The following is a 26,657-nucleotide window of genomic DNA, read 5'->3' on the forward strand; positions in this document are numbered from 1 at the left end:
AGGTTACTGTGAAGATTCAAACAGCAGGTCTGTCTTCATCATTCTATTCACCTTTATGCTGCTTTTTTTTAATGTTTTGTGGAACTGAGAAAAGTTCACTTTTATAATGAAAATGAGATCCATATAGACATCCACACAGACTCCTTCATGATGACACAGACTTGTCGTCACAGACTCCAGAAGAAATGCAACTGACATCCCCAATTCTGACATGGTTCCTAATTGAGATAAGGCAACATTTGGTGCTTGAGTGAAACCAGATGTAATACTTGAAATGATGGATGTAACAAAAGTCTTCAAAACCTATGCACTGCAGGGGTTTCAAGAGAAAAGCCTCTTGTAGGAAACTTTTGGTAGATGGATGGAAACTCCAATTTGCTTAGTGCTCCAAAAGGCACTAAGACCAGGTTGAAGAAATATCAAAACCTTAGAAATAGAAATTTGTGAGATAATTCTTCCCTCACAAGGCCCTCTGATGTACTGGCTTAACTCTCTAGAACTCAGTGGAAAGTACAGAGATTTCTACCTAGGGGTATCTAGAATTCTGTGCACTGAATACTTCCTGCCCCTTTGAAGGAAATCAAAGACAGAAATAATCTCACGCTGCAATTTTTTGACAAGGCAAACAGGACCACAATTAGCAAACCACACCAATTTGAATACCCCATGAATATGCTCTTCTAAAAGAAAAGGGATATGGCATTCCTGGATTTTTCCTTCTCAAGAGTGTAGGACTGGATCCCTTTTAATGCTGAACAGGTACTTTTGTAATTATGGAGGATGAAAGAGCATGGCAACAAGCCAGCAGGGAATGAAAGTGGGATACTCATAGTTCTATGAAACTGACGTTATGTCTGCACTTTTTGGCTGACCTTCACACTGAGCTCATCGTATCGCAAGCTGGGATCTCTTGTGACTAACTCGATTCAATATTCAATAGCTTCCCCCTCCTAAGGGCTGTCTTGCAAACAAATGGAACCAGGAAAGTCACACGAGATTCTGTGGTAATTCTGAACAAGCGGCAGAAAAAGCCACTCTAGAAATTGAGAGTGAGCTCTTGTACATAACTCAAGTCTATGCTATCTATCATAAGCTACTGAAGCCTTGCAAAGCCATATGATCTACACTTGAAAAAATGGAGGACTAACCTGAGAAGTTGTTCTATGATTTGTCTCATTTCTTCCAGAAGAAATGCAACTATCTTTCTACACCCAGAACTGAATTCTAGATAGTGTACTTTTAGGATTCAAAGAAACTGGAATTGGTTCAGGAAAGAGTGAGGATGACCTAGAAACTGAGTCCTTTCAAGAGAAACAGAAGGAACTGGGCTTGCTTATGCTTGAGAAGACTGAATGGTAAAATCGTAGCATTCCTCAAATGCCAAAAGTATCTCACACAAGTCAAGTCTTTATAATCTCAGTGCTGAGCACAGAAAAATGGATTTACTTACAGGAAGGCAAATTCTGGTTGAATATTAGGAAATTTGTAATGTAAATTGTAATGTAAAGTGTAAAAGCAACTTGACAGTGGAACCAAGGGTGCAGGGTTTCCTGCCTGAATAAGTACAAGAAGAGGCTATACTGCCATCTATCAGAAATGCTTTAACTTGGACTTCTATGCTAGGCAAGTTGAATCTGATGGTTTAAATGCTTCTTTCCAACTCTAAAATCTTTGACCTCAGATCTTGAAGGTGACAAGATGAAAAGAAGGCATTTCTCCCAATTCGCAATGAACTGTAGATTCCCTAAACAACTCTGGTTATGTCTCTTTCTTTTCCTGGGACACAGAAAGAGAAAAGATTGACAGGGTCATCCAGGCATGGATAAAAATGGATGCACTGGTTGTACAGATCATCTTGAAGAACCCCCAGGGTGTTAATAACAAACTGGAGAGCCACATCTTGGAAAGGGGTTTTCAAGTAATTTAAGCAGAGAACTCTCCAGTGAATCAGTATGTGCCAATAACTTATGTTGCTCTATAGATATTCCATCCTGAACTTTTGACAGCAGAACCGATTACTGGTAGGCCTCATTTAGCGACTGCTCGCAGTTACGACGGTGATGAAAAAGTAACTTTGCAACCAATCCTCAGATTTATGACCTTCACAGGTCTGTAAAGCAAAGGAAAGCTGAAGTAAGAACGTAAGCAGTCATGGTTTCCACTTAGTGACCGCTTCACTTAATAACAGAATTGCCAGTCCCAATTGTGATTGCTGAATGAGGACTACTTGTACCTAGAAAAGCGATGGGTTCCTCTTTTGTCTTATAGCAGTAGCTAGACAACCATCTGTCAGGGAAGCCTTAATCTGGATTCTGACAGAGAATAGGCCTCAATAACCTAAATAGTTCCTTTTAAATCTATGATTCTATTTTATGTATCATCCTTTTCAAATCCAAGATGGCCTTCCAAGCCCTATTCTTCCTGGGGACCATGCAGAATCTTGAAGCACTTTTCTGCTGATGGTACAACACTTTGATCCTTCTGACTGGAGATAGTGTGCGATGCAAAACCAATGCCTCTATAGACAAGAACAGAGCTGAGGCCTCCTATGGAGAGATTGTCCTCAAGAAAATGGTTTCTCTTTCCTTCTTTCCTACAATCAAGGTAGTTAAATCCAAGCATCAGAAAGGCCCTGCACCATGTTGATGGAAAGACTTGAGTTCTATTTGTTCCACAGCCGCAATGGACAAAAACAAGCAGAGGAAAATATAAGCAGTCAAGCTCAGATGGAGACCTGCAAACATGAGCCGTGAAGGGTTGGAACTGCTTTTCCCAGAATGAAGATAAAGGACAAGAGGGAAGGTCCAGTTTTTGCTGGATGATCTCCTCTGGAAAATGGGCATCGCCCCTTGAAAATAATACATACCAGCTTAATTACACCCATTCCTGACTAGAAAAATTTTAGTTGACACAAAGTAATTTTAAAAGGCGTAGTACCATCTAGGAAGTATTTTTAAAGTCAATTCTTAGTGGCTGTATTTCCATGATCAAACTATCCAGGTCTGCCACTACCTGGGGGAAGAATTCACCCCATAAGGGATGCTCCAGATTAACGAAGATAGCCATCTTCATTCACAGAAAGGCCACTCACTGCAAAGGTGGTTGGGAGGTTGCCAGTTCTTGCTGATTTTTTGTGCATTTTGAAAAACAAAATACATCGGGATACTGTTGGGGCCAGTGCTATTGGAAAGGAAGGGAGCCTTAAGGATTGTGATTGTGGTAGGGGGAAAAATAAAACAAAAACATTAAGCTTGTTTATATGCTGGCAGCCACTGATAAACATTTTTCCTTTCCTCTGGGGTTGTTTAGAGACAAAACTCATGCGCTCTAATACCACTATTATGTGTTTTTTAATCATTCTATTGTTTTACCTTCATCATTTGGTCTTTTGTGAGAGTTCTGATCATTCACCCATGCAAGACATTCAGATATATAAATACCAGCTATTTCCACAAGAGACTGTGCTAGAAAAATGCTGCCTTTGCTATTTGTACTAATCCTTAAGATAAACTCTACTGTACCTAGCGCTCTTCAGCCAGAACGAAGCAGGCAGCATATCCTCCTCTGGGGAAGGGGGTATGAAGTCCACATAGTCTTCGGACTCACTGAATATTTCAGGGTCGTCCCTTCCATCACCAGGTTCTTCATTCCCACTTAATGGGAAGCCAGAATCATTATGTCCTTTCACCAAAAAAGAGCACGTGTTTAACAAAAGACCAGTGAAAAATAATGTTTTCTGAACATGTTCAATCATTAAAAATATTTCAGGTGAAATTACACCAACTAAGTATCAACAAGGATTAAGTACATCCAATGATTTTTTTGTGATTAGATGTGTTCATTAGTAGTGAAACATCTCTCTTATCTTTTTTTTTAACTCTTTCTTTTCTTTTTTAACCTAGTCATGTAACATGATAGGGAATGAGGTCAGACTTGGACTGTGGACACCCACTTTGCATGACTTCAGGCTGAGGGAGAGACTGATCTAAGTCTCCCTAATACAGCTGATGTGAAGACAGATGGGAAGGTATATGCTATGAGCTCCTTGGAGAAAGAATATCGTGACAGAAGATCAGCACATACAAGGGTATAAATCTTCCCATCACCTCTACTACACTTGGAAAATAAGCAGCATTGGGCCTGGTTAGTTCTTGGATTGGAGCCTGCTGAGGAATTCCAGAGTTGTACGCTAGACTGGGAAGTTGAAAAACACCCCAGAAGAACATAATGACAACCTATGTTCATACATTAATAGGAGGTGAGCTTCACTTGAGAGTGCCTAACTTAAGGTTTAAGGGGGACATATTGTAGTAAATTCACTTTCCCAGAAATTATCCCTGCTACAGAACTGTGCCTTACTGGTTAGAAAAAGAGCAATTTACCTTTCCAAGACTTTTCCTTTCTGCCTGTCTGGTGACTTTCCAGAGACTTCACCTCTTGAGGTTCTCCATCTGAAAAATCTTCTCTTTGACTGGAATTTGAAGGGTCAAGACAAGGAACAGGCAGGCTACCTGTCTCTTGTTCCTTGTGAAGTATTAGTGTTTTCCTATTTCTACAAATATACATATCATTACATTCTTCATTATTTCTTCCTGTACTAGATACCTTTGACTTGCTGGTATAGGGATTCAGGCTTTTTGCAGTCTTCCTATTTTTTATAGACCACTTATCTCGAAATGATACAGATTGTTCTGGGCATATTTTCTGTGGCCCAGTTGTTTCAAAGTCATCCATGTCTTCCCAAATATCAGTAAGGTCAATAAATGAATTATTTGAACAATTGTGGTCTGAGGTAGGGATTTGAGATTCCCCTTGTTTGCAGTCCACATCATTTTCTTTCACGGAAGAGATAAAACAATCTGAATCATTGACATGTTGATCATTTGAATACTCTTGTTTTCCTTCTTGCACTTTCAGTGTTGTTTCAAACAGCTCACTAATTTTGGTTTGCTTATTTTTAATACCACTTTGTTTTTCCAAAGAAGAGTTGATGTTCTTCTCCTTCAAGGCGAAATATTTTGTTCCACCCATATATCCTGGTGTGCAGTCATTAAGGGAATTCATCTTTCTGAATACAAATCCCCTGCAAAAATGGGTAAGTCTAGACTTTAGCCAGTCATGAGACTATAACTCTTAAAAGCAAGACAGATCTAGTTCAAGGTACTGACTTCAACAATGTGTCCCTTATGCCAGTATTTTGGTTTCATTGCAAATACATATTTGAATATTGTAAGAAGCTCTGCTATTAGGTACTCACTCCACAGCTACTTTAGTTCTGAGAAACGTGTATAATGCCAGATTGTAGTCAAGTGCTATCACCATATGCCAGCATTTTATGGCAAAATCAGAATGTCATTTTAGCTCCCAGAAATCCCTTCTCTAGATTCATTGGCAATATATTTATTATATGGACTCACGGTCAATAAGCTCTAGAAGAATTCCAGCTGGGATTCAAAATCTTCACCCAGTTAACAACCTGCACCTAAACTAGGGTTGGATAACCTTTGTTAGTCCATGGAACAAATGTTGCCTTTGTGCCTGCCTGGGAATCTCAGGAAACAAAGCCAACATGCCACCCTGGCACAAATGGATATTTATTTATTTCAAGATTTATAAGGCTGGCCAACTCAGTGTGGGCAGCATACAACACAAATGCACAATAAATCAAAAAGAAAAAACAAAAAAAAACCCCATCTAACAACAAACAAACAATATAAGTACAAAATATAAAACGGTGACCAAGCAGACAACAAAACAACCATAGGAGGGACAACTGGCCCCTAATCGGCACGCTCCCTAGGTCCCAAAAGATGCCAAGACTTGAAAGAAGGAACCTGGGGCATGCCCTCCCTGTGGGAGTATGTGGGGCGGGCAGATGTTCTTGAGGGGGTCCTTTAAGTAACCTGGTCCTATGCCATGTATCTAAAGTGTTTAACCTTGTTAGGGCATTGCAGATACCCATTCTGTACCTTAAATGTCCTACAACCCCCTCCCCCCCAACAGGTCCAGATTTAATCCACTGGCTCCTGGCCTAGACCAATCTATGTAACAGGTTATTTTGTAACCTCCCAGTATGGTGATGAATTGTGGCAAACTATACATTTAATAAATAAATAAATATTTTGAAATTATACAAAGGATGTACAGGTAGCCCTCAAGTTACGACAGCAATTGGGACTGGGATTGCTGTCACTAAGCGATGCAGTCATAAAGCACAATGTCACATGACCGCATTGCTTAGTGATGGCGATCCCAGGCAGTCCCAATTGCCCTCATAATCCCAAGACGTGCAGGTCATTAAGCTGGAAGTGGTGAGAGTCCCAGGTAAGGGGGGGGGGGTCAGAGGGGGTGGGGAAGGCTGGGGGAGGGCTTGGGAGGCTGGCGCAGCCACATGAGAGTCATGGGAGGGCTGACAGAGGCTGCATGCGGGCAGGGAGTGCTGCAGGCGGGAGAAAAAGTGGGAGCAACTTGTGACCTTCCCTGCCAGCTTCCCCACTGACTTGTGGGAAGCCAGCAGCGAAGGTCACAAATGGTGATAATGTTGCCGCAGCTCCCTGCAACATAATTGCAACCGGGCACCCGAATCACGATCATGTGACTGTGGGGGTCCTGTGATGGCTGGAACCTTGAGGACCAGTTGTACGTCCATTTTTTCAGCGCTGCTGTAACTTTGAATGGTCGCTGAACAAATGGACGTAAGCCAAGGACTATCTGTATATGTGCCACCTTATACAGAAAACCAACTGACCTGTGTACACACTTGAGCACCCTTCCAAATGACAGCATTCATTATTTATAGTCAAGCCATTGTACAAATCATTTACATCTGAACAGAGACACACTATGGATTTAAAATGGGCATTTTTCAAATTATAATGAAACTATCTACCCATTGAAACTAATCAACCAAACCACAAGAGTTCAAAGGAATAAGCTACTACAACAGATGTGGAAGGAAAAAAAATCAGAATGTCGCTCGTCCTCTTCAGTTCCCACTCAAAACCAAAGTGGCAGTAGCCCCAAACCAGTGGTAGAATGTTTCAGCCCCCTAGGCCACTCCGTCACTGACCTCAAGGTAGCAATCACTGAGAAAAAGGATTACAAAGACTGTTCCTAAACAGCCAAGCTGAAACTCAACAGATTTCACACCATTTAATATAGCTGAAGTCACAGTGTCTTACGTTAATCTGTCAGCTTCCCTCATTATGTTGCTCACTACTGGCATCTCTCTTTCACCGTTTCCCTCTTTTCCTTCTCGCCCCACCTCTCCCAATAGGTAATACTGTTAAGGAAGCAGACAGGGTGCTTGGAACTGTGAGCTCAACCATCTGTGGGTTGGACCCACATTCTTCCTAGTAAGCTCCTTGGGAGATGATGTGCACTGGATTATCCTTAAGAGAGAGGAATGGCGGTGCTGCTGCTTAAAGAGGCTATTGTTTACCTTTCTCAAGAAACCACTGCTAGATCTGACCATTTTGAATAACTCTCATTGGATCTCCAACCATCCCTTTTTAGGGAAGTCTGCTGAGAAGGTAGTTGTGCTGGTGGAAATGGATCATCTGAATCTTTTTCAGTCAGGTTTCAGATGACTGAAATGGCATTGATCGCATTTGTGGATGACCTCTAGCAAGACCAGGATGGAAGTGGTGTCCATCCTGGCTCTCCTTATGGCATGATATGCGGGAATGACCTTGGGAGACAGGAGGAAGAGCCGCAGACTGGGCAACTGGCACGTAAAAGATTTCTCAGCCCACTGAAGGAGAGGGAGCATGGGGAGCATTTCAGAAGGGACCCTCCCTAGTTTTTTGGAGAGTAATAGAAAAGGGGGGGGGAATGCTTTCAGTCTTACAAGATTCTGTTAATGTAACCTTATAATAGAGTTAGTACTCAGGGTTGTGCCTCTTATCTGGACTACCTCAAAGGGCTAATGCCTTAATCTCTCAGGGCCTTCAGTACCATAAATCATTGTATCTTTCTGGACTGGCTCCAGGGATTAGGAGCAGAAGCAGAGTTCTCTGCTGGTTTTGCACCCTTCAGAGCTGGTTCCAGTTGCTGTGGATGAGGAGGAAGGATCTAGCCCATGGTCTGTTTTCTGTGGGGTAGCTAAGGGTTGGATGCTCTCCCTACTCTTATTTAACATCAACATGAAACCACTGGGTGAGGTCTCATCAGTATACTGACAATACACAGCTCTACATCTCTGCCCCAGGCCAACTAAATGATGCTGTGGAGGTTCTGTCTCAGTGTCTGGAGGCTGTGGGGGTCTGGATGGGGAAGAACAGGCTTCAGCTTAACCCTTGCATGACTGAGTGGTTGTGGGTTTTGGGCTCCCTGGATCCAGTGTTTTTCCACCTTTGATTCTGGATGGGGTTGCACTTCTCCAAACAAAACTGGTGTGCAACCTGGGGGTCCTCCTGGACTCGCAGCTCCTGTTTGAAGAACAGATGGTAGCCATGGCCAGGAGCACTCTTGCGCCAGTTTGTGCCTCTTCCTGGGCTTGGAGGCACTACCCACGGTCACTCGTACCTTAGTCACCCCGAGTGGATTACTGCAACGTGCTCTAGGGGGGACTGCCCTTGAAGACCTGGAAGCTGCTACAGGTCCAGAATGTGGCAGCGTGGAGACCTGTGAGCGCACCTCAGCACGCCTGCGTCACACATCTGCTCTGCTCGGTGCGCTTCCAGGTGCTGGCTGCCACCTGTGAAGCCCTTCACGGCTTGGGGCTGACTTATTTAAGGGACACCCCCCCCCCCGGTTGTTTCCCTCCATCCATCCTTCCCCCAATGGAACTAGACAGCGGCCCTTTTCTGCCGCAGCACCTTCCCTTGGAACCCGCACCGCCCCACCCCCGACGGCCTTTGGCAAAGGACTGAAGGCCGGGAGGCGCTCTGGACCTGGGAGGTGCGGGGCCCAGGCCAGGCCAGGCGACCGAGCGGAGCAGCTCGTTGATGCCGGCTTCGGCGGGGCTTGCCGCGCGCTGCTGGCCTCCCGGAGACGGGCCGCAGCACGCACGCCCCGCTCCAGCGCCGAGGCGGGAAGCGAGGCCCCGGCGGGCGCTTCGGCCCCTCGCTCGCCCTCCCGGACCAGCGCCGGGCAACCGCGGCAACTTCAACCGCCACATCCCCCGGCCGAGGCTGGCCAGCGCCGCCCTCAGCGCTCGTCCGGGCCCTTCCCGCCGCCCCAAGGCAACGCGCGCGCCCCGAGCGAGCCGGCAGGGCCCCGACCCCACTCACGCGGGCCTGGGCGTGGGCGCGGCGCGCGGGCCGAGGGCGCCCCGGGCCGAGTGACGCTGCAGCTGCTCGCGGAGGTTGTTGCGCGGAAGGGCCGCCATCGCGGCGGAGGCGAGACCAGCCCGCTTCGGACTACGCGCCCTCCCGGCCGGAGGCGCCCGATTGGCTCCCGCAGGCCCGCCCCGGCGCGCGGAAGTGTCGTCAGGCGCCTTCCGGCGAGCCGGGGCGGCGCCGATGAAGCCGCGTCCCACGCCCCTCGACACGCCCACACACGTGCGCTTGGTTTGAAGCCTTTATTAGCTGCCGCGCGCGCGAGCCGGAGCGGGCGTCTTCCGTGCTGGGGGGCGGGGCGCAGCTGCAGCTCCGCCGGGCTCCGTCCCCGCCTTAGACGAGCGGCACCGGGAAGGACGCGCAGTCGGCGAGGCCGCACATGTTCTTGCCGCGCTCGATGCTGAAGTACCTGCCGGGGAAAGAGTCTCATGCACGGGCGCCGCGGGGTCCCCAGAAGCGGCGGCGGCGGCGGGGCTTCGAGGGCGGGACGAGCCCCCAGGAAGCAGCGGGGCCGTCCCTCCTTTCGGGAGCGGGTTTCTGCGGGAGCGAGGCACCCAGGCCGGGCTCGCGGGGCGAAGGCGCCCCCGCCCCGCCGCCGCCGCCCGCCCGCCGAGTCCCGAGGCGCGCGCCTTACCCGTCCATGCCCCACGAGGGGCCCCAGGAGTTTTTGACAATCCAGTAGGGAAGTCCGCGCTCCGCCCCGTAGCCCACAGCCAGGACGGCGTGGTTCACTTTGTCGGGGGTTTTGTCGCACCGCGTGCTGTGGAGAGAGCAGCGGTTGGAGGCCGCGCGCCGCCTCGGGGGGTCGGTGAGGGGAAGGCGGGCCGCGGCGGCCGCCGGCGCTCCCGAAGAGCGCGCAGCGGCGATGCAGAGGCGCGGGGCGGCCCCGGGACCGCTCGGCCACAGCGGCCGGTCCTCGAGAGGCGCAGCGGTCCTCCGTGTCTCCTTTGGCTGCGCGCTTGGACTGTTCAGCGGGACGCAAAGGCAGAAACAAAAATCGGGAGGGTCTGATTCGGAAACGGAGGCTCTGGCTTGGTGAAAAAGGTTTTGGGAGCGTGGCTGACTGCAGACTCAGTCCCCGTGAGCAGTGTAGTCTGTGCAGAAAAGCCAAGTGCAGTTTTAAGTTGAATCGAGAGGCATGATTTCTAGATCCCGGGAAGGAACCGTGGGTTTTTTCTGCACAGGAACTCAGGTCAGTGTTGTGTCCTCTTTGGGGCACTGCATTTTAAGTAGTTAAATAGGAACAGGTTCACAGAAGGACAGTGAGGATGGTCAGAGGCTTGGAAACTAAAATTTGTGAGCAAAAAGGAACTAAATATGTTTAGCTTTGAGAAAAAAATGAGGATGGGAAGGGGGAATATGTCCTTTTCAAATATCTGAAGAGGGCAAGACATGGGTGGTAGGCCTTACGTGCCAGGAAGGCAGATTCTGGATTAGTGTTAGGCGAGCCTTCCTGAGAGTAGAACCAGGGGCCCGGCGGGGTGCTGGGTGTGTGGGGGCAGAGGCTAGATGGCCACAGGTCTGGGATGCTTTGATTGGGGTTTCTGCACTTGGCAGGGGATGGACTCAAGGGCCTTTCCAACTATGGGATTTGTAAGATCAGCTCATTGGCATATGAGTGGCAGACTGATCAAAGAAAGTGAAGGCCAGGAATAGACTCCTTTGATCCAGAAGCAGGAGGCCAGGGCTACCTGAGGCTGATACATCTTAAAAGGGGGCAAGTATGAAGCCTGAAATGGGCACTCTGGTTTGATGGAAGCTTCCAAAACAGTCCCTTTGATGCGGTCCTGTTTCCAGGCGCTGGGTTGGTGCCTCTGCCAAGGTGGCCAGTTCACTCGCCAACTCCAGACTACAGGGGCGTCTGAGGTGCCCCAACGAGGGGACCGTTCTCGCAACTGATTGCAGAGGGTTGCCAAAGTAGAGCCCCTTCAGGCAGCCCTGCCAGAAAGGGGCTGATTACGGTGGCCTGTGAGCAAAACTCTTGGCGTAATCCTAAAAGCAAACCTATGGGGTGCCAACAGGGACTCACCTGGTGTAAATCCCCTGCTGATAGAACATGAAGTCATCTTTCACTTCAAAGGCAAAGCTCACCGGGTTGTACATCCCCACTGCTTCCACCATGCCTTGCTCATCATACTGGAAAAAAAGAGAGGCCCAGGCCTTACCAGGAAGACATGATCTAGCTGGCCCCTGCTCAGGAGGTAGAGAAAGAGGCTGGCAAGGCCCTCTGAGCATGTGCCAAAGAGGGGCTGCAGCTTCCCATCAGATTTTCAGCCCCGTGTAGGTCTGTACCAAGAAGCAAGCCGTTCTGAAGTATTTTAAGCTTAAAAAGAGCGGTCAAGGAAGACTGCAGAGGGGACCCTGGGCATTCAGGTTGTCAACTGCAAGGGCTTTAGGCTGCTGATTGGCATCTCTAGGGAAAGTGCCACGAGGCAGGTCGCTTACCAGTGAAATGTTGACCACATTTTGGATGAATGCAACAGCCTTCTGGGGCTGGAATTTGCAGGTGCCATTCTGCGCATAACAAAAGAAGCCCTGTTAGAGGTGGCTTAGCAAAAGAGGCAACTGCCCCCCCCCCCACTTTGGATCAGAGCCCCTTACCTTGGCCCGATAAGGGTACGCCTCTTCATCCATGAGCCCTTTGTTGTACAGGATATATTCAAAAGCCTGGCTGGGGAGCCCCCTGGGGAGGGAAAGGAAAGGTCTCACCCAAATAGCAGACTTTTCCAGGGAAAGGGAAAGGCCCAGGCTGCCTGGGGTGGGGAGAGGTGAGAGCTAAGGTGGAACCAGGGTGATTGGGGGGGAGCCCCTTCCTGAAGGCTTTGCTTACCCACTACACCCATGGTTGTTGAAGTTTTGAGCACAGTCAACCAGTTGCTGCTCCGCCTGAGTGAGGAGATGTTGAATCGAGATTCAGCCAACTCATGCCTTGCTGGTAATGCCCATGCCTCCCTCTTTCCCAGGTGCATGGTGAGGCTGGGGGGCCTTTGGAGATGAGGGGCCTCCCCAGGGGTTCTCTGCCACTGTCCTTAAGTGGCCTCTGCAGGGGCCAAGGCTGCCCAGGGCCTGGATCTCTCCAGGGCAGAGGAGCCAGACCATAGCCTCTTCCAACCCTGGTCATCTTAGGGGCAATCTGAAACCCAGCATGGGAGCCTTCCATATACAGTGGGCCCTCTGGGCTGGTAGGAACCAGGCCGCTCCACAAGAGCTCTGCTTTGCCCTTGCTACTCAGCTGCTGTCCACCAGCAGAGAGGTTCTTGCCAGCTGGCCCTGGGACTGCACAGAAGGCACCCTACCCTCCAGCCTTGGCAGAAGAGGGCTGCTTTTTCCCAGCCAGGGGTTTGGCCTAGACATGCCTGAAGTTAGCTGGTCCAGTGCAGGACTACTGCCCCTGCCCTTCTGGGTAGGCCCAGTGAGGGAGGTGGGGGTGCAGGGAGCAGCGTCTCCAGGGGGGTAGGTTGTCCAGCGCCAAGTGTGTTCTGCTGAACTGTGAGTGATGCGCTGAGATTGGAGGGTTCCCCAGGAAGACCCACACTGTGGGTGTGCTGTTGAAATCACCTATGCTTGTATTTGCACAACATGCTAATTGGTGTAGTTTTGAGTTCATGCAATATATTAAACCTTCTACCAAACGGTCCTCATTTATCTTAAGGCATACTTCAAAGAAGAATGGAGCTGGAAAGAACAGCCTCACCAAATTCAGGAGTTTCCCAGTTTTTATGGCAATGGCTGACTCCAAGCAGCCAGTGGTGGAAAATGTCCAGCAGCTGCCACAGGGACCCTGGTTGGGGGGGGGGGGCAGAAGAAAGGAGTCAGAAGACCACATTCCCAGAAGGAACCCCTCCTTCTTTAAACCCCAATAGCCACTCAGAGTCACTTGTTGAAGTGGGTGGCTATATAAACTGACTCAGTGAATGAATGAATGAAATTGTCCCCTGAGCACGTTACCTGGTCTTTCACAGGGCTCACATACTTCCCTTTCTTCCTCCAGTCAATGGCGCTTGGATAGGATCCAGCACTCCTTGCAAAGTTGCCTTTGGTAGCAGAGCAATTCTGGAGGCAAGCAGGGGAGCCATCACTGCACCAGCAGAAGAATGAACACACACACCCTGGTGCCTGGCTGGCACCTTGGGCCTGCTTTGCCAGGTGAAGGGAGGGGCAGGCTCTGAAGCAGCTCTGGGTGGATTGGGTCCGTGGCCCAAAGCACCCAGCCTCACTTCTCACAGTTGGGGCAAAATAAAGGAGGGGGGGGGCCCTCAGGAAGAGGTCCTGAGGTGGGGGCCTAATTTCCTCAAGGCAGTCCTCCATATTGTAATGGGTCACCCTGGATGTGGGTTTTTGTGAGGCATACCCATAGAAGTATCTATACCAGAACAAGAAAAATGGAATTCTGGCTTCTCTTGTGGGAGGGCCCTGCGTTTAATATTTACAGAAAGTCATGTGAACAACACAGTAAAGGGATGGGGGTAGGTTGGCTGTGCTGGGATTTTGGAGAAAAGCCTTCCCTTTGCGCTGCAACATTGAAATTTGGGTTTTTTCTTTCACTTTCCTTGTAGCGTGTTAGCCCAAAAGTAGCCCAACAGTCAACGGGAAGATACCCTCTAGCAGACTGTGGCCCGGACTGCAGTCGGACTGAGAAAGCACCTGCTTAGTTTTGTGCCCCTCCTGATGCCCTTGGACGCCCAGGTGACTTTACCTGGGGTTCTTGCCAGAGATACTTCTTCCTGAACTCGGGGAAGGTCATGTCTGAGAACCGGTTCAAGCCCACTGGAGAGAGAGGAGAGGGGAGTCAAGACCGGTGCCACCCTCTGGCTGGCCAACGAGAGAGAGAGAGAGGGAGGGAGGGTGCGCGGAGCCCCGCCAAAGCGGCGCCCTACTTCGGAAGGTGTGGTTGCCAGCGTTGTGCTTGTCAATCTGCTGCTTGTTGCGAAGGAAGATCTGGAACCGGCGCTGGAACTCCTCCTCCGAGGGGTACACCTGCCGGTGCTGCAGCGCCCAACAGAGAGAGAAAGCGAGCGAGCAAGCCAGCGGCGCTGCGGCCGAGCAGAAGTGAAACTTCCCGGGGCCGCTTCCGCCTCGCGCCCCGCCCCCCGCCCCGGCCTTGGAATTCCCCCCGCCCCACCCCCGCGGTTCAGCCCGGGCTGGGAACTGGGGGGCCGCCCTGGGGAGCGGGGCCCCCTCGGCCTCTGCGGCGCGGAGAAGCGGCCGGGCCCGCCGACGCTCCTCGCCAGAGATGCGAACCGGGCTGCGGAGTCTCCCGCCCAGGTGGGGCAGCTGGCGGCTGGCTTTACCTGGGCGACCCACGCCTCGAAGAGTTGCTTGTCTGCGGGAGGGAAAGGGGGCAGGTCGGCAGCGGCCCAGGGCGGGCAGCGCGTCCGCTTCCCGGCAACAGCAGCTTCCTTGGACCGGCTGCCTCGCCCTCGCCGCCTGCGGGGCAGCGGTCGGCCGGCCCACCCACGCATCTCCCTCCCTGCCGAGACCTCGCTGCCTCCCCTCGCCTTCGGCGGCCGGGCCAAGCGCCGCCGGGCGCTGCCCTGCCCTGCCCTGCCCCGGCCGGCCAGGGCTGGAGGTCGCGTTCGAGGCGGGCTGCAGCGGGGCCGAGGCGCGGGGGAAGAAGGGAAGGGGGCGCGCGGCGCAGGTGCTCCCAGCGCCCGCCGTACCTGTGCGGCTGCTGCTGACGCGGCTGCTGTTGACGCCGCCGCCGCCGCCGAGGCAGAGTCCCAGCCCGGAGCAGAGCAGCGCCGCCGGCAGCAACAGCGGCAGCGCCCGCGGGAGCATCCTGGAGCGGGGTTGCTGGCTGCGAGCAGAGGCGCGTCTCGCTGTGCCTGGAGCGGCGCTGCCTCGGAAGTGGCGGCGCCGGAGGAGGGGCCGGGTGGCTGCTCGGACAGCGGGAGGCGCGGCGGCGGCGGCGGCCGCGGGCGCTGCCTCCTCCCCTTCCTGTGGCTTCGGGGCTCGCTCGCTCGCTCGCTCGCTCGCCGCCTTAGCGTGGAGGGGCTCCCCAGGCGGCGCCTGCAGCGTCGGAGGGGGCCGCGCTGGAGACGGGCCGGAGGAGCTGCGCGGGGCGGCTCGTGGTCCGGTGTCCTGGCTGTGGAGCAGAAACCTCCCGGGACCGGATGGCGGCGAATGGAGGGTGCCCTTTGGTCCGCAGGAGCAGGAGACGGTGTGGTGTGTTAAAAGTAGCCACGTGTACGATCCCCGACACCTCGTTGACCCTGTCGAAAGAGAGAGAGCAGCGCTGGAGGAGCCTGGGACGCTGCTGTTCGGAGTAAGATGGTTCCACCGAGGGCATTCAGCGTTTTACAGCAAGCTCCATCCGCTGTATATGGACGGAGAACACCAAATTATTGGCAAAGAGGGTGTTGCCTGAGGCTCAGGTCATGAACTCCTTGCCAAAATATGAACTCGAACTAGGGAGATACACTGTCAAGGTACAACAAGGTTCCCTTTGTAAGGTATGGCTGTAAAAGCTGAACAGATGATCACTTTAGGGACAATGGCAAAGACATCAATTCATACTGCGCAGGAGAAGGCAGTGGTAAACCACCCTGTATTTTTACCGAGAAAACCACGTGAATAGAAAATATAAAACGATTGGCGACGTAGGGCCGGATGATGGGCCTCAGGTCGGGTGGCACTCAACCCGCTTCTGGGGGAGAGAAAAGGAACTCTCTGAGCGCTAATGGGGTTTATCATGTGGCTAGATTAAAGCCTTCGGGACGTCTAGTTGCTGATGTTGCCGAACTGGAAAAGAAAATCCGAAGCTGCAAAGATAGAACTGCAGTGGGATTTACCGAAACTTTCATAGTCTCAGAAACAAATGATGAGCAGTGCTGTACCTTTGAAATATCAGAAGCTATTAAACAGGGAAAGCTCCTGGGCCTTGTTAGATGGAGGGTCAACTTTTATTACCACTTAAACATGTGATGAACTCTGTTTGGGGGGGAGGGGTTCTGCCACACCAGAGACTTGGAAAGAAGCTAATATTGCACTATTACCCAAAGAAGGTCAAGATCCAACTGTAACTATAACTGTAGCTGCAGGGGAGGAGGGGTGGCTGTTGTCATCCGGGAGTCTCTGGTGGCCTTCGGGGGCTCTGCTCACGTTTCTGCCTGTGAGACACTGCTTCTTAGGTTGGGTGCCCGCGAACAGTTGGGAGCTCCAACTTATTCATTAAATCAAAATAAATCTTTGGTAGTTTACCTTGTGTATTGTTAATATTTTTGTCAGAAGTTTCCCTACAACTCCATTTTTAAAAAATTCCTACTGAAATAAATTCTTCACCCAAATTTTTGTGACTCAAATATTTTATATCTTTTTTTCTAATATGCACTTCTTGTAAAGCAAATCACATCTTATTTCAACTTTTTCAAATAATGGTTTTTTTTCTCTTTTGCACAGCATTTGCTCCATTTAAGGGCCCTGGCCTTTGGCTGCTGCTGCTTAATGCCAGGTCAGTTAACGACAAGGCCCCCCTCATATGTGACTTGATCACCGAGGAGGGGGCAGACCCGGCATGCATTACTGAGCCCTGGCTGGGGCCCGAGGAGGGGTGCCCCTCTCGGAAATGTGCCCAGCTGGGTTCTCGGTATGGCACCAGCCGAGATGCCAGGGCAGGGGAGGAGGGGTGGCTGTTGTGATCCGGGAGTCTCTAGTGGCCTCCAGGGGCATTGCTCCACAAGTTTCTGGCTGTGAGACACTGTTCATTAGGTTGGGTGCCCATGAACAGTTGGGAGTTCTGCTATTGTACCAGCCTCCCTGCTGCGTGGCAGCCTCCCTGCCTGAGCTGCTGGAGGCCATCTCGGGGCTGGTGGTGGAGTTCCCCAGGCTTATGGTTCTGGGGGACTTCAACCTACCATCCCCGGGGCAGTCCTCGGAGGTGGCTCGGGAGTTCATGGCAGCCATGGGCCTGTCTCAGATTGTGCGGGACCCAACCCGAGACAGTGGCCACATGCCAGATTTGGTTTTCTTGTTGGAGCAATGGCAAAGTGATCTGCAGCTTTCCCCGTTGTCATGGTCAGATCACATCCTGGTGACCCTGAGTTTCTTCTATACCACCCCCCTCTGCAGGGAGGCAGGACCCATGCAATTGATCTGCCCCCAGCGCCTGATGGACCCGTCAGGGTTTCAGAGGGAGATGGGGGATATTCCCACGGATCTGCTGCACAGTCCAGCGGAGGCCTTGGCTGCTGCCTGGAATAGGAAAGCGGCCGGGGCCTTGGACAGGATCGCGCCTATGCAGCCTCTCTTGCCACATCGGCCCCGACACTCCCTGTGGTTTATGGAGGAGTTGAGGGTGCTGAAGAGAGTTAAGAGACATCTAGAGAGCTGCTGGAGGAAAACAAAGACTGAATCCCACCAAACACAGGTTAGAGCCGCTATCAAGGCCTACCTTGTGACAATAAGAACGGCGAAGCGCCACTACTTCTCCGCCCTTATTGCATCCTCAGAATGCCGCCCGGTGGCCCCGTTGAGATCACTAGGTCCCTCCTTGGTAAGGGGGTTGTGGGGGTTCATTTGCAGGGCTGTGTGGAGGAGTTTTTGGAGCATCTGCAGGACAAAGTCACTCGGATTCGTTCCAAGTTAGACTCCGAGCGTGGAGCAGGGTCTGGGGAGATACCAGGGGACTCTTCTTATCCAGTTATCTGGGAACAGTTTGATCCTGTTGCTCCTGAGGAAGTGGACAGGATCCTGGGGACTGTGAAGGCCACTACTTGCTATCTTGACCCATGCCCCTCCTGGCTGGTGAAAGCAGCTCAGGAGGTGACATGTGGTTGGATCCAGGCGATGGTTACTACATCCTTGTGGGAGGGAGTGTTTCCGGCCGCCTTCAAGGAGGCGTTGGTGCACCCCCTCCTCAAGAAACCCTCCCTGGATCCTACCATACTGGACAACTGTCGTCCAGTTTCCCACCTCCCTTTTTGGGGAAGGTGGTTGAGAAAGTGGTGGCTTCACAGCTCCAAAGGGTTCTGGAGGAAACGGATTATCTGGACCCTTTTCAGTCAGGTTTCAGGCCCAGTTATGGAATGGAAATGGCATTGGTCACACTTATGGATGACCTCTGGCGGGAGCGGGATGGTGGAAGTGCGACCATCCTTGCTTTCCTTGATATCTCAGAGGCTTTCGATACCGTCGACCACGGTATCCTGTTGGGACAGCTCAGGGAATTGGGGGTGGGCGGCACGGTCTTGTGCTGGTTCGCCTCCTTTCTCCAGGGCCGATCCCAATCGGTGGTGATAGGGAGCAAGAGGTCCCATCCTCGGCTCCTCCTCTGTGGGGTGCCGCAGGGCTCGGTTCTCTCTCCGCTCCTTTTCAACATCTACATGAAACCGCTGGGCGAGATCATCTGTCATCATGGGGTGAGGTATCATCAGTATGCTGATGATACGCAGTTATACATCTCCATCCCAGGTGAAGTAAGTGATGCCGTGGCTGTCCTTTTGTGGTGCCTGGAGGCTTAAGGGTTGGGGAACAACAGGCTTCGGCTGAACCCTGGTAAGACGGAGTGGCTGTGGGTTAATGGCTCCTCTGTATCTGGGGCTTTGTCATCTTTGGAGCTGGATGGGGTGGCACTGCCCCAGACAGACCCAGTGCGTAATCTGGGGGTCCTCCTAGACTCACGGCTCCTGCTTGAAGAGCAGGTGGCAGCCATGGCAAGGAGGGCCTTTGCACAACTTCGGGTTGTGCATCAGTTATGCCCTTTCCTGGATTGAGATGCCCTTCAAACAGTCGCTCATGCCCTTGTTATCTCCCAGATAGACTATTGCAATGCGCTCTACATGGGGCTACTCTTGAAGAGTATCTGGAAGCTACAGCTGGTCCAGAATGCAGCCGCACGCGTTATTTTTGGAGCCCCAAAGAGGGCCCATGTAATGCCACTGCTCCGCAAGCTGCATTGGGTACCAGCTTGCTTCCAGGTCCCATTCAAGGTGTTGGTTATCACCTTTAAAGCCCTACATGGCATGGGACCAGGTTACCTAAGGGACTACCTCCCCCCTATGTCTTCAACCCATCCCACCCGATCACACAGAGAGGGCATGCTTCGGACCCCCTCAGTAAAAGAACTTCGATTAGCAGGGTCCAGAAGGTGGGCCTTCTCTGTGGTAGCCCCCGCCCTTTGGAACATCCTGCCCCCGGAGGTGCGATTGGCCCCCTCACTCCTGGCCTTCCATAAGGCTTTGAAGAACTGGTTCTGCCACTTGGCCTGGGGCGGGGAGGGAATACCTCAAGCATGGCTAGCCCCATAGAAGCCTCCTGTCTTCAGCCTCAGATTTTTCATCTTCTTGGACTCTCCTTCCCCTTTTTAGTAATGCTTTTAACTGATGTTTTATGTATTTATATATATTTATGTTTTTAATGTTTGTGGTGAGTCACCCAGAATTCCCCCATTGGGGGGAGATGGGCAGGTGAGAAATTTAAATACTACTACTACTACTACTACTACTACTACTACTACCATTATTATTATTATTATTATTATTCCATGTTAAGCATTTATAATCCATAGAGACCAAGATTTTAGAAAAGTCAGTACCTGTAGTGCCCAAAGTGGAATCCTTTTCAATGTCCTGTTGTATCTGTTGTGGCATTTGTTTGATCTCATCTATCATTGTCCCTTCCATTTGTATTTCCTCCAGTTCTTCTTTAAATTTTTCCAAAAAATCTCTTGCTTTCTGCACAGAGTTCAGCCTGAATCTCTGCTGTTTAAAAGTAAAAATCACCCCTTCCAACTTATCCCATCTAAATGGAATCTTCTTTTAAGTTTGTCAGAAAAAAGCCCCTCTTTTCTCAAACATAGTATTCTAACTGAAATTTCCTCAAGTACAGTAACGTCTGTATTATCAATCCTCAATCTAGTACTGGAAAGCTGCTGCAAAACTTGATCTCTAGTCTTCTTCCGGCAAAGTCCACAAGGACATCCCTTGGAACATTTCTTAATTTTGCAAATCCTATAAACCTTATCAATCTCTGTCTCAGTGTCATCGTCTTCCCAATCCAAAAAATTAGACAGAGACTTAATCTTTTGTCTATTATCTTCTCCATGTTGTTCTGGAATCTAAATCTTAAACAAAATTCTTTTTCTCTCAGTTCCAATAATGCCAAGTTATCCAAATCTTTCTCCATCTCTCTATTTATTATTTCTGCCTTACTTTCCAAGACTTCCATTTTGTCAGTAGTTTGCTTTAGATCTCCAGCCAACTGTCATACAGATGCTTCAATCTTCTTTTTTTATACCCTTTTTTATTCCTGCAAATCCTTCTATTTCCTTTTTAAAAGCATCCAAACTACTGGCAATTGTTGCAGTCATTTTCTTGCCAAATTCCTCAAACATTTTCTGCAATAAATCTGATGAAATGCCCTTATTCGTGAATTGTTCTAATGAACTTCTTTTTCCTTCTCCTAATATTGCAGCTTTTCTTGTGGTTGCCATCATGAGAAAATGAAAGCATGTCAGTTACTAGGGTGAAAGTAAAAGGCAGAGTTCTCCCTATTGTTTCAGTTTTGCTTTTCTCTGCGTTTAACACCTGAGTCCCAATTAGCTCCCTGTAGTTACAGTCATGCAGTCTAGCTCATCATACGTTTATCTTCTGATTTTGTAAAACCCACCAATTATCTACTTTTTTTAATAATAAACAATCAGCATTTCCACAAAGGTCCAGTCTATTTGTTTAATTAATTTTACTATTTTCAAAGGCACTTTTGTCAGAAAAAAAGTATTATTTTCCTGTTTTCTAAAATTACTGTCCCCTTTGTCTGTTTAAAACTTTCTTGAATCACAATTTTGTTAAGCTTTTTGCTTTTAAATTAAAATCCTTTAAAGTAACTTTTTTTCCCCTCTTCTTAATTCCAAAAAGAAGGCAACTGACCAAGAGTCTTTTTTCTTCCATGCCATTTGGAATATCTCTCTTAGGTTGTAAATTAATTACGTCCAAAGGTAAAAGGCAAAAGTGAGATTTTTGCTGGTCATATATGTCCGTAAAGGCTGTTAAGTGTGCATTGCTATTCCCTTGGCTCCCAAGCTTCTCAACTCATGATCGACCACAAGAAACGCAACTCCTGTGGTCTCCTCACAAGGAGTGGCTATCCAGAGTGTAAGTGGGTGATCGCCCAATTTCTCCTTCCTTCAGAGAGATTTTCATCAGTGGGACCCATCTTCTGGCTGCTGATTTTACCGCGGTGCTGTCCCTACTTGCAGGGACATTTAACCCACTATAGGTCCTCACCCAGAAGCCTCAGAACTGGGGGTTATTCCTGAGGATTTGTTGCATGATCCTGCTGAGGTTTTGTCACCTGGAACAGGAGGGCAGCTGAGGCCTTAGATCAGATTGTGCCCATGCGACCTTTCCTTACCCGTGGATTCCATCATTCTTCATGGTTTACGGAAGAGTTGAGAGAGCTGAAATGAGTTAAGACATGTCTGGAGCACTGCTGGTGGAGAACAAAGAATGAACTTGACCAAACACAGGTTAGAACCGCCATTAAGGCCTACCTTGTGGCAGTAAAGGTGGCAAAGTGTCAATACTTCTCTGCCCTTATTGTGTTCACAGATAGCCACCCAGCAGCCCTATTTAAGGTGACCTGGACCCTTTTGGGTAAATGGGGTCCTGAGATTTATCTTCAAGGTCATGCCAAGGAATTTGCAGAGCATCTGTCAAATAAAATTGCTCAGATTTGCTCTCAGTTGGATGCCAGTGTTTATACAGGTCTTGGGGAGGTGCCTGGGGTGCAGTCTTGCCTGGTTATCTGGGAACTGTTTGATCCTGTTGGACCGGAGGAAGTGGACAGGGTCCTTGGGACTGTGAGCTCAGCCACCTGCTCTTTAGATCTATGCCCTCCCTGGCTGGCCAAGGCTACCCAGGAGGTGATGTGTGGGTGGATTTTGGCAGTGGTGAATTCATCCTTGAGGGAGGGGGTTGATCTTCCGCCTCTTAAAGAGATGTTGGACTGGCCCCTCCTTAAGAAGCCACTGTTAGACCTCACCATACTGGACAATTTTCATCCAGTATCCAACCTCCCCTTTTTAGGGAAGGTGGTAGAGAAGGTGGTTGCACAACAGCTTCAGAGGATCCTGGAGGAAACGAATTATCTCGATCCCTTTCAGTCAGGATTCAGATCCAGGTATGGGACAGAAACATCATTGATCGCACTTTTGGATGATCTCTGCCGAGAGTGGAATGGGGTAGCGCATCCATCCTGGCTCTTCTTGACCTCTCAGTGGCCTTCAATACCATTGACTATGGCATCCTTCTGGATCAGCTTCAGGTGTTGGGAGTGGGCAGGATGGTACTGCTACTGTTGGCCTCCAGGGATGCAGCCTGGTTGCCTGGATGATTTTTTAGCATGGCTTGATAATTTAAAGGTCCCAGGTTGTACTCTGCTGTTAGCTTGGGATCTCAATATTCTCTCCAATGGGTCTGCTTTTTCACAGGTTTGGTTTTTTTTAATCTTCTCCAATTTCACAGTTTGATAACTCTGCCTATACCCCCCAAATCCACTGCAAAGGAGGGGCATTTGACCTGATTATCTCAAAAGGTTTGGATCCAATATTTCATTACGTATCTGAAACTGTCATGTCTGATCATTATCCTGTGTCCTCTTAGTGGTTCTTCCTTTTCTGGTCCCTTAAGTTTAATTAGTTACATCTTGTTAGTTTTAGCAAATTACATCTTGGTAGTAAGTTCGTTTGTTTTATTTACTTTTTTATTGTAAATATCTGTTTGATGTTCCACTATTCCAGCAGAGTTACAGCTGCACTCACTTTTTTAATAGCTGCACCTCATGGCTGGCTTATGCTTGACTCGTGGTCCACAAGGATACACAGGTCCCTTTCACATGTCCAATGGACAAACCAGGTCTCCCCCATCCTGTACTTGTGCTTTTTATTTCTCCTACCCAGATGCAGAACTTTACATTTCTCCCTGTTCAGTGTCATCCTGTTTCAGCCGACTGCTCAAGCCTGTCTGGTTCTTACTATTTAGATGGCTTCAATTATTTAGCTTAGTTCAGCTTTGTTACTTTTTGTTTGGTCATCATTTCTGCCAATTTTGCCCAGAAGAGGTGTTAGGCTGTCTGGACTATAATTTTTTAATTTGGGTCTGCTCTGGGCCCTTTTTAAAAATGGTGTCACATTAACGATGAATTAGTCCTGCACCACTGAACTCCATTTGAGGGACAGATTCCATCTTTTTGCTAGGAGGTCAGCGATTTCATTTTCAAGTTCTTCGTGTATTCCCAGGGGGATGCCATCAGAACCTGGCGACTCCTGGGCATCTCCAGAGCCAGCGCCTTGAGAGGTCAGACTGGCTCAGGAACCTGTCCTGTGTCTGCCAGAGTAAGGATGGAGCCAGAGGGTTAATTTCCTCCTTTCACTCCTTAGCTGCCTGGCGTTCTGCTTGTTATGGTTTTCGGCCATGCTCTTCAAATCCTTTTTCATTCTTCATTATCTCCATGCATTTTTTCTGCCAGGATTAGTGTTCCTTTTTCTTCTCCTTGTTAAGTCAGAAAGCCTTCTTTACCCCGACAGCTTTGGACACTGCTAGAAGGCCATGCAGGAGACCAGACACCATCACAATCGGGATCCCAGGGAAGAAAATAAGAAGGGCTTCTACTGCATCTACCGGTGTCCAGACAAACAGGAGTTGCTTCTTTATTATGACCATATAGGAAAGAAAAAGTTGTCATACACAACGAAAGAACTGGGGTCACACCAATCCATACCCCTGCAGGATCAGCTGCCATCATCCTGCTGGAGCAGAGATGCATCCTGTAGTACACAGTTGGCAGCAAGATTCCACCTCAATGGTGAAAGTACCAGCTTTGTGGCCATGGTATAGACCCTCCGGCCCCAAATTCCTGCTAGCCAACTGTCAAGGGAATCCGAGTGGCCTTTCTCATCCTGGGAAGTTATGGTCCTCCTGGGGATTTTCTGCATGGAAATTATTTATCTGGAGGACCATAGGGGAGAGCAGAAGATGGCTCAGCTCCTGATCTGCAGAATAACGTTTGCCAGTCCCCCTTGGAGGCCAGTCTGTGGCACTACTTGCTATGGCTTATGGGGCACTCATGCCCCATCACTGCATGATCCCCTTCTAACAGATCCCCTCTGGCTGCTCTAATAGAAGAAAGAGTCACTGAACTGCCTGTGCCTTCAATTCCTCTCGGGAGCGGGTGATGAGCACTGCCCTGGACCAAATCACTCTAGGGTACAATGGCATGAAACCAACATATGGGCTGTGTCTGCAGAAGCAGCTGTTTTTCAACCCTGGACACTCTCCCGAGCTATGCATCTGACAGATACCATAAACATGGGGAGAAGAGGGTCATTGTCCAAGTGTTTGGGAGTGAGGCTCTCCCATGGAGGAGGACCCTCAATTCTACCCATAGTCTCATCCTTTCACCTGCAGAGCCTGGTTTGAGAGCTACCACAGGGAGGGCTCCAGGCTGGCGTGGCTGCAAAAGGGCATTCCACAGAAGGGGATGCGGGATTTCTGGTCAACGCCAGCCTGTATTGGAATGCTTTTCTCTCGGTTTTGCGGGTGTGGGAGGGTAGGTGTTCAACAGGCTACCATGCTGGTGAATGAACTGCCAATTTTCTCTGTCCTTCTGGGGAGTCAAGGAGGTACCATTCACAGGAATCACTGTGGCTTGGAGTGGGGTGGAAGTGGGGGTTGCACTTGGAAACATGGTGAGGTTCTTGAGATCCCACAAAAAGGTCAGAATAGATGCTAAGCTAAGTATCTGTGGTTTCCCAGGAAGAGAAAGGTCTTCCCCTATCTGAAAACTAGGGCTTCTCCTGGCTCCTCCCAGAGCTTCACATCAAGATGGTGAGATGTCCACCTCCTTGAATGCTTCCTCTTTATCCATAATCTGGAACTCTCCTCCAGGCTCCCTAATGAAATGGGCTGTGCTAGATATGGAAAAAAACCTCCTCTCCCTTCCCACTTCTCTTTCTATTTTTTCCTTTAAAAACTTGCCTCTCTAGCATGCTTGTTGGTCTGTACACATTTGCAAAGTCATGGTTCACCCTGAGATAGAATAGATTTATTAGCAAGAGGTAATCAGGAAACATATATTTTTACAAAAATGGAAATTTTCTTTTCCCAAATAAGCTGCAGGTTGAAATATTTTAGGTCTTGAAAGACAATTCTCATACCAGTGGGTATTGCTTACAGCAAAAGGTTTCTGAATTCAGTTCCCATACAGCATGCCTGCTAGTCAGAAATTCACTTGAGTTTATACACTGTACACTGTAAAAAATACATGATAATATTCACAGAATAAGCACTACATTACTATATTCCTGCTAGCAAGTGGTTAGACAGGATTACAGTATATGTAATAAAAACACCTGGCCATTTCCCCCTCTAATTGTACATCATGTTACTAAGACGTGTCACTATGTCTACAACAAAGCATACAGACAGAAGCGCCAAAGAGGGATGCAGCAGAAATGCTCACAGGTACGGACTGCCTTCCCATTCAGGGCTGGCCCAAGAAATTTCAGTGCCTAAGCCAGGAAGTCCAAATGGGCGTTACCCCATACTCCCCCCAGCCTGCCCTGTGAGGCCCTGAGCCCCACAGAGGTGCCCCGCAGCCCTCTTTGCACAAGCCAACTGGCCCCAGGGACTGGCCTCTCTGTGCTCCCAAAGCCTGACCAAGATGCCTTCGCCACACAGACGGAGGGTGTGGGCCAGCTGGAGGCTTCTTCCAAGCCAGTCGAGGTCTGCCTCTCCTGCTGGGCCTCCTGCCTGCCTGCCTTCCGCAGCTCTCTGCAGTGAAGAGAACACAACGACCTGGCAAGACGAATCCCATCAAAGCTGCTCTGAAAAGACAGAAGCACGTCCAGAGCGTCTCAGTTGGGGGGCTGAGTTTCCCAAGCTAAGGGAGCATCAGGCCAGAGTGCAGAAGCCAAGGAAACTGCGGCTCCAGGGCCCCCAGCGCCCCATGGCTCCGGGGGCCCAGCGCCCCAGTCCTGTTACCCCTCTAGTCCGGGTGCCCCCAAAGAGTCAACAGTGAAGAAAATCGGCTTGATCCAAACCAGCCCTGCCGGTCGACAGCGCAAGGGTTGCGTCGAAGTCTAGGAATGCGGGAGAGAGGAACAGGGAAGGCCTCGGGAGGAGCCAAGAAACAGAGGATACGCCATATACATTTCTGGGTCCGGCTGGTGGGTGCGGCTGCTCTGTTCTTAGGTGGGTAGCTTTGGCTCTATCTTCAGAGAGGCATCATAGAGACCCTCTTCGTCCATCACAAATGACTGATCTAAGAGGTACTGAGTGACCTGGAAGAGAAAGAAGAGCAGGGCAGAAGAGGCCTCCTCCTCCCCGGCAGAGAAGCCAAGGGGCACCTGCCCAAGTGGGCCAGGGACTGCGAGCTACCCAG

The 26,657-nt window shown here is 49.8% G+C and overlaps 3 protein-coding genes across 3 annotated transcripts in view; all 3 read right to left on the bottom strand.

Moving 5' to 3' along the window:
- The window catches only part of BLM (BLM RecQ like helicase), a 32,033-nt gene extending 22,577 nt beyond the window's left edge, over positions 1-9,456 (bottom strand). The window contains exons 1-3 of the mRNA XM_088139279.1: positions 9,234-9,456; positions 4,383-5,083; positions 3,522-3,681 (exon numbers count right to left, since the gene is read on the bottom strand). Of these exons, the coding sequence (XP_087995405.1) occupies positions 3,522-3,681; positions 4,383-5,083; positions 9,234-9,331 (959 nt within the window). The 5' untranslated portion in view covers positions 9,332-9,456. The remainder of the gene's footprint in view (positions 1-3,521; positions 3,682-4,382; positions 5,084-9,233) is intronic.
- A 52-nt stretch (positions 9,457-9,508) lies between these two features.
- On the bottom strand, positions 9,509-15,409 carry CTSH (cathepsin H). The gene is made up of 12 exons (XM_088139285.1): positions 14,942-15,409; positions 14,573-14,604; positions 14,159-14,267; positions 13,978-14,048; positions 13,230-13,334; positions 12,976-13,062; positions 12,112-12,167; positions 11,883-11,964; positions 11,727-11,795; positions 11,311-11,417; positions 9,916-10,041; positions 9,509-9,690 (listed from the first exon to the last, which is right to left on the bottom strand). The coding sequence occupies exons 1-12, from the start codon at positions 15,057-15,059 to the stop codon at positions 9,615-9,617; spliced, it is 1,038 nt and encodes a 345-aa protein (XP_087995411.1). The 5' UTR covers positions 15,060-15,409; the 3' UTR covers positions 9,509-9,614.
- Positions 15,410-25,309: 9,900 nt separating this feature from the next.
- Positions 25,310-26,657, bottom strand: part of RASGRF1 (Ras protein specific guanine nucleotide releasing factor 1) — a 57,123-nt gene continuing 55,775 nt past the window's right edge. The window contains exon 27 of the mRNA XM_025170852.2: positions 25,310-26,556. Coding sequence (XP_025026620.1) covers positions 26,464-26,556 — 93 coding nt within the window. The 3' untranslated portion in view covers positions 25,310-26,463. The remainder of the gene's footprint in view (positions 26,557-26,657) is intronic.

This window comes from Python bivittatus, unplaced genomic scaffold (assembly GCF_059951505.1).
Source record: "Python bivittatus isolate LINGU-HERP-01145 unplaced genomic scaffold, Pbiv_v1 ctg000210_np1212, whole genome shotgun sequence".
In the NCBI taxonomy this organism is placed as follows: Eukaryota; Metazoa; Chordata; class Lepidosauria; order Squamata; family Pythonidae; genus Python; species Python bivittatus.